General features: G+C 40.6%; 1 protein-coding gene across 1 annotated transcript in view; it reads right to left on the minus strand.

Annotated features, from left to right (window-relative positions):
- Positions 1-5,671: 5,671 nt before the first annotated feature.
- The window catches only part of PDGFD (platelet derived growth factor D), a gene marked incomplete at its 5' end in the record, with an annotated part of 59,905 nt that continues 53,312 nt past the window's right edge, over positions 5,672-12,264 (minus strand). The window contains one exon of the mRNA XM_009587849.1: positions 5,672-5,806. Coding sequence (XP_009586144.1) covers positions 5,672-5,806 — 135 coding nt within the window. The remainder of the gene's footprint in view (positions 5,807-12,264) is intronic.

Raw genomic sequence — 12,264 nt, forward strand, 5'->3', positions numbered from 1 at the left:
ATTGATTTGTTTATTCTTTGTTTGGTAAAAGGCTATGACTATGACAGTAGATAGAAAGATTTGACAGAATTGTATTGGTAAAAAGGGTGGTTCTCTGGACCACCTTCACTTGGAGAGGGCAAACTGATTTCAGACTGAGCTGAGAGAGCTCATCTCAGCATATCCACTACTTGAGATGATACTCTCCAAACTCAAACACAGACCAGAAAGGTTAAGATGTCTGCTCTTATTACTTATCTAATAAAAATGCAATGAATAAAAGTTAAGGGTTTTTTTGTTATGTTGAAAGATACCCAGTTCTTTTATCCTGTTCTCTCTGTACTGGTTCTGAAACTGAAATTCTTTCAACTGAAGCAGAAACCCTTTGTCAGCTGGAAATTGGAGCATCTAATACAGTAACTGTTATTACACAACTAGTTACATTTTTATTAAAGCATGTCTGTGCCACAGCAACTTTCTATAAGCAATACATAAATGAGGTTTTGAAACTCAGTTTAAAAAATCAGGTTTTATAAATTCAGTTTTGAAATATGATTTTCACTACCTATAAATGAATTTCAGATCAAGTCTTAAGTCAAATCAATTTTAGAAGATACTCTAAAACCTAGAATACTTCCTTCCTACTATTCATGGCAGAATATTTGCTGGTTTGGAAATCCCATTTCTTGAAGAAGTCTGAAAAGAAATTAAAAATTGAATTTACACTTTAAACACTTAAGGCAGATTTTCAAGGCTTGTCAATGAATGACCAAATAAATTACGAATGTTATGTATTTCAGCATATTTGACCAAGACTATCAATAAACAAAGTTAAAGTTCTTAGAATGAGAGACCAGAATATTAATTTCTGCATTTTCATTAGCTGCTGCACCAGAATCCCCAGGAGAATAAGTACAAATTGGACATCTGTTGAATTCTCATTACAGCAGTGTGACTGGGCAATGCACCCCAGAAAAGAGCAAAGGAAATCTTAAATGAATTTGCAGGGAAGTGTTTTTATAGCTGTTGCAGATCTTAAAATCAGTTAGAAGAAGATTTCGTGTTCTTGAAAAATGGGAAGAAGAATGTTTAAAAAATACATTATTTTTAAAAAAAGGTTATGGTGAGTTCCTGAATGACCTCAGGAACCACATACTTTTTCAGCTGAAGACACACAGAGCTACATTTCATGTTGCGGATTTATAAAAGCTGTCACTCATGTGAGCACAAGGACAAACTGTTAATGTTACCTAGCTGTTAGTTATCAAGGTACATCGTGATGCCAGATGGGAGGAGCTTTATGCCATCCTTGGACACTTAGCAGTTGCTGAGCTGCTGTCCTCACAGTGTATTCAGTGCATTTCTGAAGGGCAAAAAATGTCTCCTCCACCCATTAAATATGTCTTTGTTCACTGTACACAGAGAACTGCTTCCTTTGTTAGGAAATGTCTCTTCTGACTGCCCCTTCCCCCCCAAAAAAAAAAAAAAAAAAAGAAAAGATATATGAATTCTTTCTCTGAGTAACAAGAACCAAACCAAAGGGGATAAATATGCTCACCTGAATGGATGACTGTTCCAGGTCAGTGGCATTACCGTACAGAACAAGGCACACATGCATGAGGACAGGCTGCAAAGCTGGATCCCCGGACTGTATGCTATCTGTATTTCCCTTATCAGACAGGGCATCTAGCTAGTGAAGAATTAATTTGGCAAAAAATTCCTGTCCTATTCAGTCCAAGATCCAGTGAAAGCCTAAGGCAGGCTTTAGCTTAAAACAAGAACCTTAAATGGAAAGTTAGTTATCAAAGCTATAAAAGTTATGTTCCAAATGCAACACAACACAATTTGCCGGGGGAAATGCCCGAACCCACAAGGGTAGATTAAATTTCCCCATCTCGAGAGGCTTTAGGTTCCTCCAGCTGCCCTACACAGCAAATGGGTGCTTAGCTCTGCCCTGGTTCAGGTGAGATGCGGAGCTCCAGCAGGAGCCTCCTTTGCCAGTAAGGAGCAGCTTCAGTAGGACAAGCGAGGACATCTCTGCTGGAGCCAAGCCAAGCCCGCAGGGGCTGAGACCCGCACCGAGCCCGGGGGAGCACCCTAATCCGGCTACCAGAAATGCTGTGCCGCTGCTTCGCAAGGAAGCTGTCAGCTCTTTCAGCTCAGGGGTTCAAACTCGATTATCCCAAAACTGCACTTTGGTACTTCCCTGATGCTCCTGGGAATGACTGCTAAAATTCACAAGGAGACCCAGCATGGATGGTCTCATGTTGTAGAAATGTCCTCCAGTAAATCCAGGGTTTTAGTTCATCTGAATTCTGAATAATCACTCAGAGTACCTTCTTTCAAAAGCAGTATTTATTTTTTCATCAAGATATGACACATTACATACTGCATAAAGTAAAAAATACTGCTAGAAAAGCTGCATTTAACTGAGATAACAAAACCAAAAAATATAGATTGCACTTGAGAAAGTAGGCTCTATCCCAGAAGAATACGGTAAATAAAAAGCTAGCGAGTGGTTTGAAACCAGGAATCTTTATGAGTTTCCTTTGAAAATGTATTATTTCTTTTGGGGGTTCCAATTCCACCAATAAAAATGAACTAGATTAGTTTTTTTAATAGCATTGCTTTTTAAGTTACAACAATATGTAAATAATATCAGTTATTACATATACAAAAGAGAAAATAAAGGTGTGGACAAACATCTCTGCAATTTCTGCTAATAAATAAAAAGTTTTGCTGGTATTTGGTTTCACCAGGATCAATGCAGCTCAGGGCTTGGGATTTTGGGAGTTTTACTTAGTTCACATCTATGTTATCATTCCCACATTGCAACATAAAGCCCATCCTTAACTCTCCTGCACCGGCCTGGAGCATACTGTCGTTATGGCAGACGGCAGCATGAAGCAGTGAATGGTTCCATTCATTACTAAGTGTCCCAGGAGAAATACTTTAAATTTTGTGACAAGTTTAGCCTCTATTTAAGAAAGTAAACCCAACATTAAGCAGGAGGATAATCCCTATTATACCAATCTCTTTTTACTTTACAGCTGAATTTCTCTGCTAGACCCTGGCATCCACTCCTGCCTGTATCTAATGCAGTTAGCTAAACTATTAGCTGCTCAGTCTTTAAAATGAGTATTCATACCATCTACCTTACACGCTGGGCGATTTCAACCTGGGGTCCAAGGCACACTTCGGGAGAGCCTCTCTCCCCGTTATCTGTAGGAGTGACTCAGGCTCCCAGATAAGGCTGGATCCCCAAAATGAGGAGGCGTAAACCTGCCCCCCAACACACAGCTGTTTGGGTTGGCGACTGGGTGAGCATGCAGAGGTGCGTGGGAGACGCCGGGCGCAGCGGGTGCCTGGTGCACATTTTCGCCTGGGGAATGGGAACTAAAGGACCACTCAAAGCACAAAGCCATATGAAACTGATGTTTCCTACAACCACAGCTAACTACGAGGCCAGAGTGCTTAGGCATAATTCAGGCATAATGCAGTCAGGAACACACATTAGAGTGCACTGTCTCAAAAACAATCTGTACTGCCAAAGTCTCGCATGCAAATTTCTGCCAAAATTAGTTGAAAATTATGGAAGGGCTGGGTCAGTCTTGTTATTAAGCTAGAGAAAGAAAAAAATGAAGTCTTCTTTAAATAGTCCTGAAATAGGAAACGAAGCTGGCAATCTTTGGTTACAGTGCTGTTCTTTTAATGTGAATTGCTTTGAAAAGTGATGAATCACTTCCCAAGTCAGCATTCGGGAGCATTTTTAAATAGACATCTGGGAGCCAGAGAGGAAAAATTAATATAAATAATAAAATTTTGAATCTCAAAGGCTAAAGTACAGGAAAGAAAGTAATACAACATTTCTAAGGGATATTTCAGCAAAGTTTTGCTAAAATTATGAAAGAGCACTTATAAAATACTTGAGCTGATAAAGAGGGTAAGTCAGAACATTAGGGCACTTTTATAACAAAATTGTAGATTGCTAAAACATACTGGCTTAAAGGCTCTCAATATTATATAGCACGTGCCAGTTTCCACTAATTATAATGCACTATTGTCAAACTACTTTGCTCTTTCAGAGAGATAGAAATTCAAGAGGCAACACAAACAAGATGAATCGATGCAACCTTTGTCTGCTATTAAATATAAAAGATTAGCCATTAAATGTGCCGCCCCATTCCCTCTGATACATTCATGATCAAAACTCCAATTCTTTGCCAGACTTAAATCTGCCTGTATTTTACACTTTTGGAGCAGCATTTTAAAACCTTTAAAACCTTTAAAGCTTTATTTTTCCTTTTTCAGCTAGAGCACTTTCATAATATTTTAAAAGGCACAGAAAGCTATGCTGTAGCTTTTAAAGTGCTTATTTTATTATGAGGTGGTGTTTAATAGTATTTTTCTGGAAGTTAATAAATGATGCACATTTTCCATGACAGACAGACATTGCTTAATGAGTTAATATGCCTCAGCAAAATGCAATCAAAAAGAAATTCACTGTCAACAGTTTAACCATGGCAATACACAGAGCTGAAATGAGACAACTAACCTCAGATAACTAAGATTAATGCATATATGACGAAGTTATAAAAATCCATATTTAAAACAAACAAACAAACCCCAAACCAAATAATGATAATTAAATCTCAAGCACAGTTTTGTTTCCCAGTAACACAACTGCAAAACAAATCAATATTTTCAAGAAACAAGTGCCCTATCTTCATTGCCTGCTTGGGGAAACACGGCACTCCTCGAACTGCAGCGAGGAGGATACAGGGGGAGGGCTGTCTCTCCCTTTTCGTGTCGAGGGGCCTCCCCCTGGGCAACTGCGGGCAGCTCTGGGCAAGGGGCAGGAGTCCAGTCCAGGTAGGTAGAGACCAGAATCAGCCCCAGTCCACAGGGCTTTACCTGGGGACGGGGCAGGAGCCCCCTCTTGCAGAAGCGCCTGGGCAATGGCTCCCGTGGCAAAAGTACCAGCCTCCACACCCCCCTACCACCACCCGTGTCCCAGCTTATGCAAAGCATCTACTAATTTCAGCACACGATTTGCTCGAGTACAAACAGTGAGATTTGACTTTACTGGCGTGTTGTTTCATGTAGTGATGGATTTTCCTCATTACATCTCACTCTGTTGGGCGGGAACGCTGGGAGGTTCTCCCTCGGAGCCAGACAAACCATTTTACACTCATGCAGGCTCAAATTCTCTCTTCCCTTATACCCACAAAACCCTACTGACCACCAGGAGAGCTGAGCAGGTAGAAATGGCAGCAGAATTTGAATGTAGGAACTGGTGAGTGAGAAACAGAAACACAACGCTATTTGATTGCCAGCTACCACAAATACCTACACAACTGGTGTTTAATTTCAGTGGGCATTGTGGGCCTACGGACTATCAGTGTGCTTTGAAAATCTCAACCCTCAGAATCTAGCTACAGATAACCATAATCCTATATTCTTGGATGCTGATACATAAATCTATGATATACCTGTTTAGCTGCCATGGCACTAATCAGCACAGCTATGCTGAAACACAGCGATCATTTTCGCTAATTGCAAAGGCAGGCTAGTAGCAAAGTTCAAATGATTAATGAGTAAAGGTCCTCAGAGCAATCCTGCTTAAAAGTAAACGTCCGGTAAGCTGCAGTTAGTGTGTCTTGGTTTTTTCTTTTATTTATTTATTTATTTTTTATCGGGGTGGTCTTGAACTGCAAATACAATCACAACGCTCATGGTGATCCAGCTGAATATCTACTAAAGCCATGTTGTTCCTGGTTCTGCCTTTTCTTCTGGGATGCCCAGCCTCAGGGACGAATTTCAGCACCTGGGAGGATCGACAGAAATGCATTGATTAGAAAACGCTGTTAGAGATTTGAGGATGAGAGTGTCGGGGACCTGAGGGCACCAACAGCCCTTAATGGCCCTGACCAGCATTAATTTGGACACATTTTTGTTTTACTTCCAGCTTTTTCTTTCCACTCTGTGACATCCTGCTGTACTGTTTGTCCTGGAGCTTTGACAGATTGGATTATTTCCCATCAGGTATCTTTATATCATGCAGTTCCCTAACCATGTCCAGAGTTGCTCCTTTGCATGCGAATTATCAAGCATGTTTCCTTCAACTCGTCTTTGCAGTCCCATACATACTTGAATTGCTCTGCCCCTTCTCTCACTTGTATAATATTTCTGCTCTAAAGAACAAGGAACTTTTTTTAATGCAATTTGAAATTTCTGAAGCATATATCATTAGAATTGGTCCAAAAATGAAATGCCATGGGAGGCAGAAGGAGATGAATGGAGCTTGCGCAAAACATGTGCCAGGTCCCATCAAGTTTCTCTGGAATCTGACTTTTGTTGGCTTATCTCAAAAATCTCTGCCTCAATTTAAATAATTTCTTAAAAATTTACTGTGAATAATGTGAAAAAACCAAACAAACAAAAAATTATTTCCTAGGGAAGTATACATCATATAAGAGGCTTCTGAAAAAATTCTATCTAGACAAGATAACCCCAAGACCCCCAAAAAGAGGGTTGTAGGTTATAAAGAAGATGAAAAAGAGTCAACGAACACAAGCTGCAACAAAATAAATCCTATTTGGGTATATGGAAGAAAATACCGAGAGTGGTTAAACACTGGAGCAGGTTGCCCAGAGAGGTTGCAGAAACCTTGGAGATAGTCAAAATTAACAGGACAAGGCTCTGAGCAACCTCATCTAACTTCAAAGTTCTCCCTGCTTTGAATGGGAGATTGGGCTAGATGACCCCCAGAGCTGCCTTCCAACCCGTATTATTGTATGAATCTATGATACCCTGAAAATGGTCTTGTGGATATATGGAAAACAGCCACAATGTTGTGTCCTATCTAATCTTCCCTAAGTATGTAAACCACGGACTGGAAAAAGCTGAGGAGGATGGCGGTTTGCAGGGGCATGCTTTGTGAGCCCACCGTTGGAGGCTGAGCTGCTGTGTGAGAGCTCATACCCCCACTAGCAGGCTGGCGCAGGTTGAGGGGAGGAAATCCTCTGTTTTGTTTCATTAGTTTGCTGTTGATAGGCCCACAGTAGTTTAACAAAAGAGATATTAATTTCCAATTTCTGCCCTGAAGCTCCAATATGCGTTTGGATTAGGTACAACAAATGAGTTAAGACTAAGAACACTTTAACTCTCCGACAGCATTTTTCTTCCCAAATCTCACAGCACATTGCACAGAAAGATATGCATCATTGTCAAACTTGTATAGATGGAGAATCTCAAACTGATCTGCTCAAGGCTGTGCAACATATCAGTAGAAAAACTACCAGTGGCATTATATGGTCCTTTCCCTTTTGAAATCACTTATTTACTGATGGGGAGCAGGACACAGAGAAAGCAAGGCTGCAGCTCCACAGCTGGTGGTAGGCAGGTTGGTCTGTTCTGCTCTCTGTGGCCTCAAGCACTTCAGTCCAGAAATCACGCACTGGTAAGATACAGGAGCTAACACATCTCACCTCTTGGCAGGCTGCTGTGACTCATGCTAGCTTGGCCAAGTGACTGCTAGATCAGCTAAATTTGTCTTGCTTGTTCAAAAGATGGAGAGAAGTCTGTCTTGCCCATCGCCTGCCAAAGCCACAGGTCAAGAGGGGAGTGGGACCTAAACGTCTTTAGCGTCTCAACCACAGAAACACCCACACTTCTGCCCTGAATAACAGGTCCCCTAACTAACAGATCATACCGTTACTCAATTAATAATCCTCTTTTTTTACAACATACTTTCTGTACTTTGACGTCACAACACCATACAAGAATTGAGATGGTCTCGGGAAGGAGAGGGAATAAGGGGCTGCATACCAGATCGACAAAGTATTAGCAATTTCAACAGAATTAGAAAGTCCCCAAACGTAAGTGTGAATGACTCGCCAAAGGTTAACCAGGGATGCTGTGCAGAGCGGGTGGGGAAGCGCAGGCAGGTGAGCAGCCTTCAGGATGAGACCATTCATTCTCTACCATTAATGCCTGGAGGGTAGGAAGGCCATGGCGTGTAACGAAAGTGATAAGCACTGAACACAGTCTATTATTTTGTCCTCCCTTTTGTGATAAAATTTATGTTTAACCTACGTAATACTGAGAGAAAGGACTGTGCCTAAGCAAGGTACAGACATGCTGCTTTAACATGTTGGGAAGATAAAATTACTTTTCCTTGTTAGAAATGCAGAGATGTATTTTTTTTTTTTTTTTAAGCAACAAAATTATAATGGATTTGAATTTATTTCAACCATTGACTGCCTCAATATATGCAATAAATCCTGATGGACACCAGGACAATTCACTGTACCACATTGTCATCCAAAACACAGAGGAACTGAACCCAGTCAGGTTGCTGTGATTATTACAGAGCTGAAAATAGACTGCATCTTCAAAGATGCTTTTTTTAAGAAAACATACTTTTAAAATCAAGTACAGCTGCTGACGCTGAACCCATGATAAAATTCTTTATTTAAAGAAGCCTTTCATCAAAATCTGACAAATTCATATGATTGGCACTTTGCAAGATCGTGGGTAGGTAGATCTGCTTTTTTCAGTTGAGAGCAAATGAAAGTATACAATGGGATGAGAGCAAAGATGTGGGCTGTATTTAAGCTAACAGACCTCCTGACAGCTTGGGGATTTTCCCTCTGTTTTATATTAAGAAACATGAGCACAGTATATGGGCTTTGCTGATAAGAGTAGAAAAATGAATTGGCAGGCACTTCCCAGACAAGACAGGAAAGCAGTGTTTGAACACAGCTGAAATTGGACTGCTTTAATAGCTGATCACAGAACTGATGTTCAAAGCTCTCTGTCTAGCTTCCATCTAATAGTTTTAGTTTCAGCTAAAAACAAGGGAAATGAAAAGAATCAGGAAGTAAGGCCATTTCTGGTGACCACAGTAGTTGAAAGAAAACCCTTTATTCTGAAAATAGCTGCCGTTTATTCATTACATGGTCAGGTCCTTAAAGGTGAGGAACTACTGAATTAATGAAAACAGTTCAAAGAAATTTTGTTCAGGACATTTTATTGCTCCTTTTTTGATAGGATCCGTAGCTGTAAGAAAATACGGATGTGAGGAAGGTCTGGAATGCTCAAAAGGTTTGTTTTGCGTGGGCGAAAAAGAAGAATAACCTTGCACTTTTCCAATTAAAGGAGCAATGTCTGTCACTACTAATCAAGTTCTGGTGCCTCAGCTGTTCAGATCATTGCCTCACAAAGAGTATGTAACTACAGACATATCCCCCTCATCAAACACTGAGTTAATTACGGTCATAAAACTATTAAAAAAAATCAAGACAGAGGACTTTTAGCTTCTGAGCTGGATTTGGTGTTTATAGGTAATACAAAAAAGGGTATCAGGGCCCTGTAGCATTTCTTGTGCAGACAGCTCCATAGGAGCACACCAATATGCTGGATGGCATTTTACTTTGTAGATATGCCTGAGCATCTGAGAGGTTTCAAGGTGAGGTGACTGTGGCCACTGCGTAACTTTCCTTGGGGGCGGCAGTGAAGGAAATATGAAGAAAATGCTTAAATATGTTTCCCTGCCAGGAATCTTGCTCATGATCGTGCACTGAATTTGGATGCCAGCTTCTGAAGGACTGTTTAAATGAGAGAGCAAAGCCATCACAAAAACCAGTATCTGGAAGCTGAAGCCAGAAAAACTCAAACTGGAATTAGGGCACACTTGTTTCAGTCAGGCCGACTCATCACCTTGACAGCCCTCCAAGGAACCGTGGGGCTTCCAGCCTGTTTGAGAACATCAGAAAATGGCTGCCTTTCCAGAAGGTATAGAGTACAAGTCTGGGTCTTGCTTTGGGGGCAGCAGGGTGCTCTCCAGTGGCCTCAGGAGCACAGGAGGTGGCCCCTCTAATCTCAGCAGATCTGTAAGAGCACTTCACGATCAGGGGCTGAGGAGAGCAGAGCGGTGATGACTGCTGGGGAAAGGACCCAGCTGGAGATAACCTGTTCACCCTGACCCATACCCGGCATTTCTCCAGTAGAAGCAGCAACAAAGAGGTGACTCCAGAGAACGATTCACCTGAAACACCCACCTCTGGTGGGGCTTGCTCTGACAACTAGGAAAGGAGCCTAAAGGCTGGACTCACAGCTTTAGATGGGTAGAGCCAGTTGAGGTGAACCACTCCCTCCGGCATTCGCGGATGGTCCTAGCCATGTATCATTTACTTTTGAAGTCAGGCAACATTTAGCCATGACAGTCCATGATGGCTGATTTCTGTTTTAATAAAAAGCAGAGAGTAATAGGAAACCCAGCCAACACTTCTTAAAAATAATAATAAAAAAGGGCTATCCAGTTGCTCATAGCCATTTTTTACTTATTATCATTTACTTTATTTATTAGGAACAATAGCAACATTCCTTGTTAAATTCTTGACCAGTAGTTTAAATGCCAATAGGAATCTAACTCCTCACTCAAAAATCAGCTCTTTTTTTTTCTGATTAGCTTAAGAAGACCACAGACAATCAATAACATGACTATGGCTTACCAAATATCTGGTTAGCTTCATATTCCAGTGACAGAGGATGGAGAGCAATCTGGATGCTATTTTAGATAGTGAAATTTGTACTTTGCAGAACTTATTTTAAAATCCTGCTATGCAGCATTATCTAATCTCCTTCTGCTCATCTAAAAATACCATCATTCTAGCATGCAAACCAAATTATATTTGTCTGAGACTCATGAAAGAGGAAGCATCAAAAGTGCACAACATTCAACACAGATCCAAGTTCTGATACAGATGAAAAATCTTACTCTGCAATTTTTGAAAGTTATCTAATCCAAAGGTCACACACAGTTTAGCTGTGCTCTGAGCATAAGAAACCAAGCATTATGGGAATGTGGTTCATAATTTAGCATAAGGACCTTTATTCTAGTAGGAACATAGCCTAAAATAATGACACAGACCCAAAGCTGTATTCTCTTACCAGAGACAATTACAGGATCTCAGGAACAAGAAAAAAGAGTTCATTTGCTGATCAGTGGTAGCATTCAAACTAAGGGATTATTAAATGTAGATGGGATTATTGATTCTATTTTTTTGTTTGTATGAATAAGAAACACCTGGTTTTAACACAGCAAACATGGGAAAAAATTTTAATAGGCTTACAACTCAGGCATCTGAAACAGTCACTAAAGCTATGATGTTTTTGACACACGTGACATCAACAAGACCCTCACTTTTGGTGATCTTGTCACGCATTACGGCTCCAGCTATTGCTTTTTCACTGATGAGGTACAGGTGTTCCCCCTTCCCAAATTGCCTCTCTGCCCAGACAGGTATCACAGGATATCTCACTTGCTTAACTTCTAGATGTCATCCCAAGAACTTCCATTTTCATCTAGTAAAAAATGAACCTTTTTTCTCCCACTGCACCTCTGTGCTCTCTCTGCTCATCCTGTGACCTAGCAGTCATTTCCGACTCATTCTGTTTCCTTGTATTCGCATTCCAAATAAATCCCATTGCTGCTTCTTGTATAATATTTCTATGCATTAACTCTTTTGTCAGGTTAATTCTGTGCCTTTATTACCATAACAACCTTTTATCTCCTTTATACATGTACTATCAACTCCAGAACATATAAGAATCATATTCCTTGTACACTAGTTTGATGACACTAGCTCTTTTTAATCCCCTAGCAAATTTCCCTTGTTGTATCAGCAGCATTTGTATCATTTTTGCCCAGTTATCTTATGTTTCCCTGTGTAAAGACAGAGTGAGAATTATTGTCTGGTCTCTCAAGTGCCTCCTTAAGGTTTGCTTGTCATTTCTCTGAAAAAAAAGAACGAAAAAGAAAAGAAAAAAAAGCCCGCACAATACCAAATTGTATTAGTTACATTTCTTAACTCCACTGCAACAACTCCTCTGTCTTCCTGAAGTCCCATGTAACTTTTTTATTTTCTCCCCTGCTCCCCTGTTCTTTTCTCCCCAGTAATACTCCCTACTGTCTTGTTTGCCCTTTACAATGTTGGGTTCAGTTAAAGCTGTTTCTATGCCCCAGCAACTTGTGCAAAGACTTAGTATTGTGTAGGTACTCTGAGGTGCCTGCTACCTCTCTCAGGGCAGCAAGAGGTTATGAAGTAACCACCCCAACACTAATCTAAACCTTGTCGTTGAGAATTAATTGCATGTATGTCCTGTGAAGGCACCAGACAAGCTTCAGTCAACATGAAACCTGAATGGAGGTATAACGCTTCAAAAAGGGGCGGGGGTGGGGGAGGAAGCACCATAAGGACAGTGAAAAATGCATCACTC

Source organism: Fulmarus glacialis, unplaced genomic scaffold (assembly GCF_000690835.1).
Source record: "Fulmarus glacialis isolate BGI_N327 unplaced genomic scaffold, ASM69083v1 scaffold3391, whole genome shotgun sequence".
Lineage (NCBI taxonomy): Eukaryota > Metazoa > Chordata > Aves > Procellariiformes > Procellariidae > Fulmarus > Fulmarus glacialis.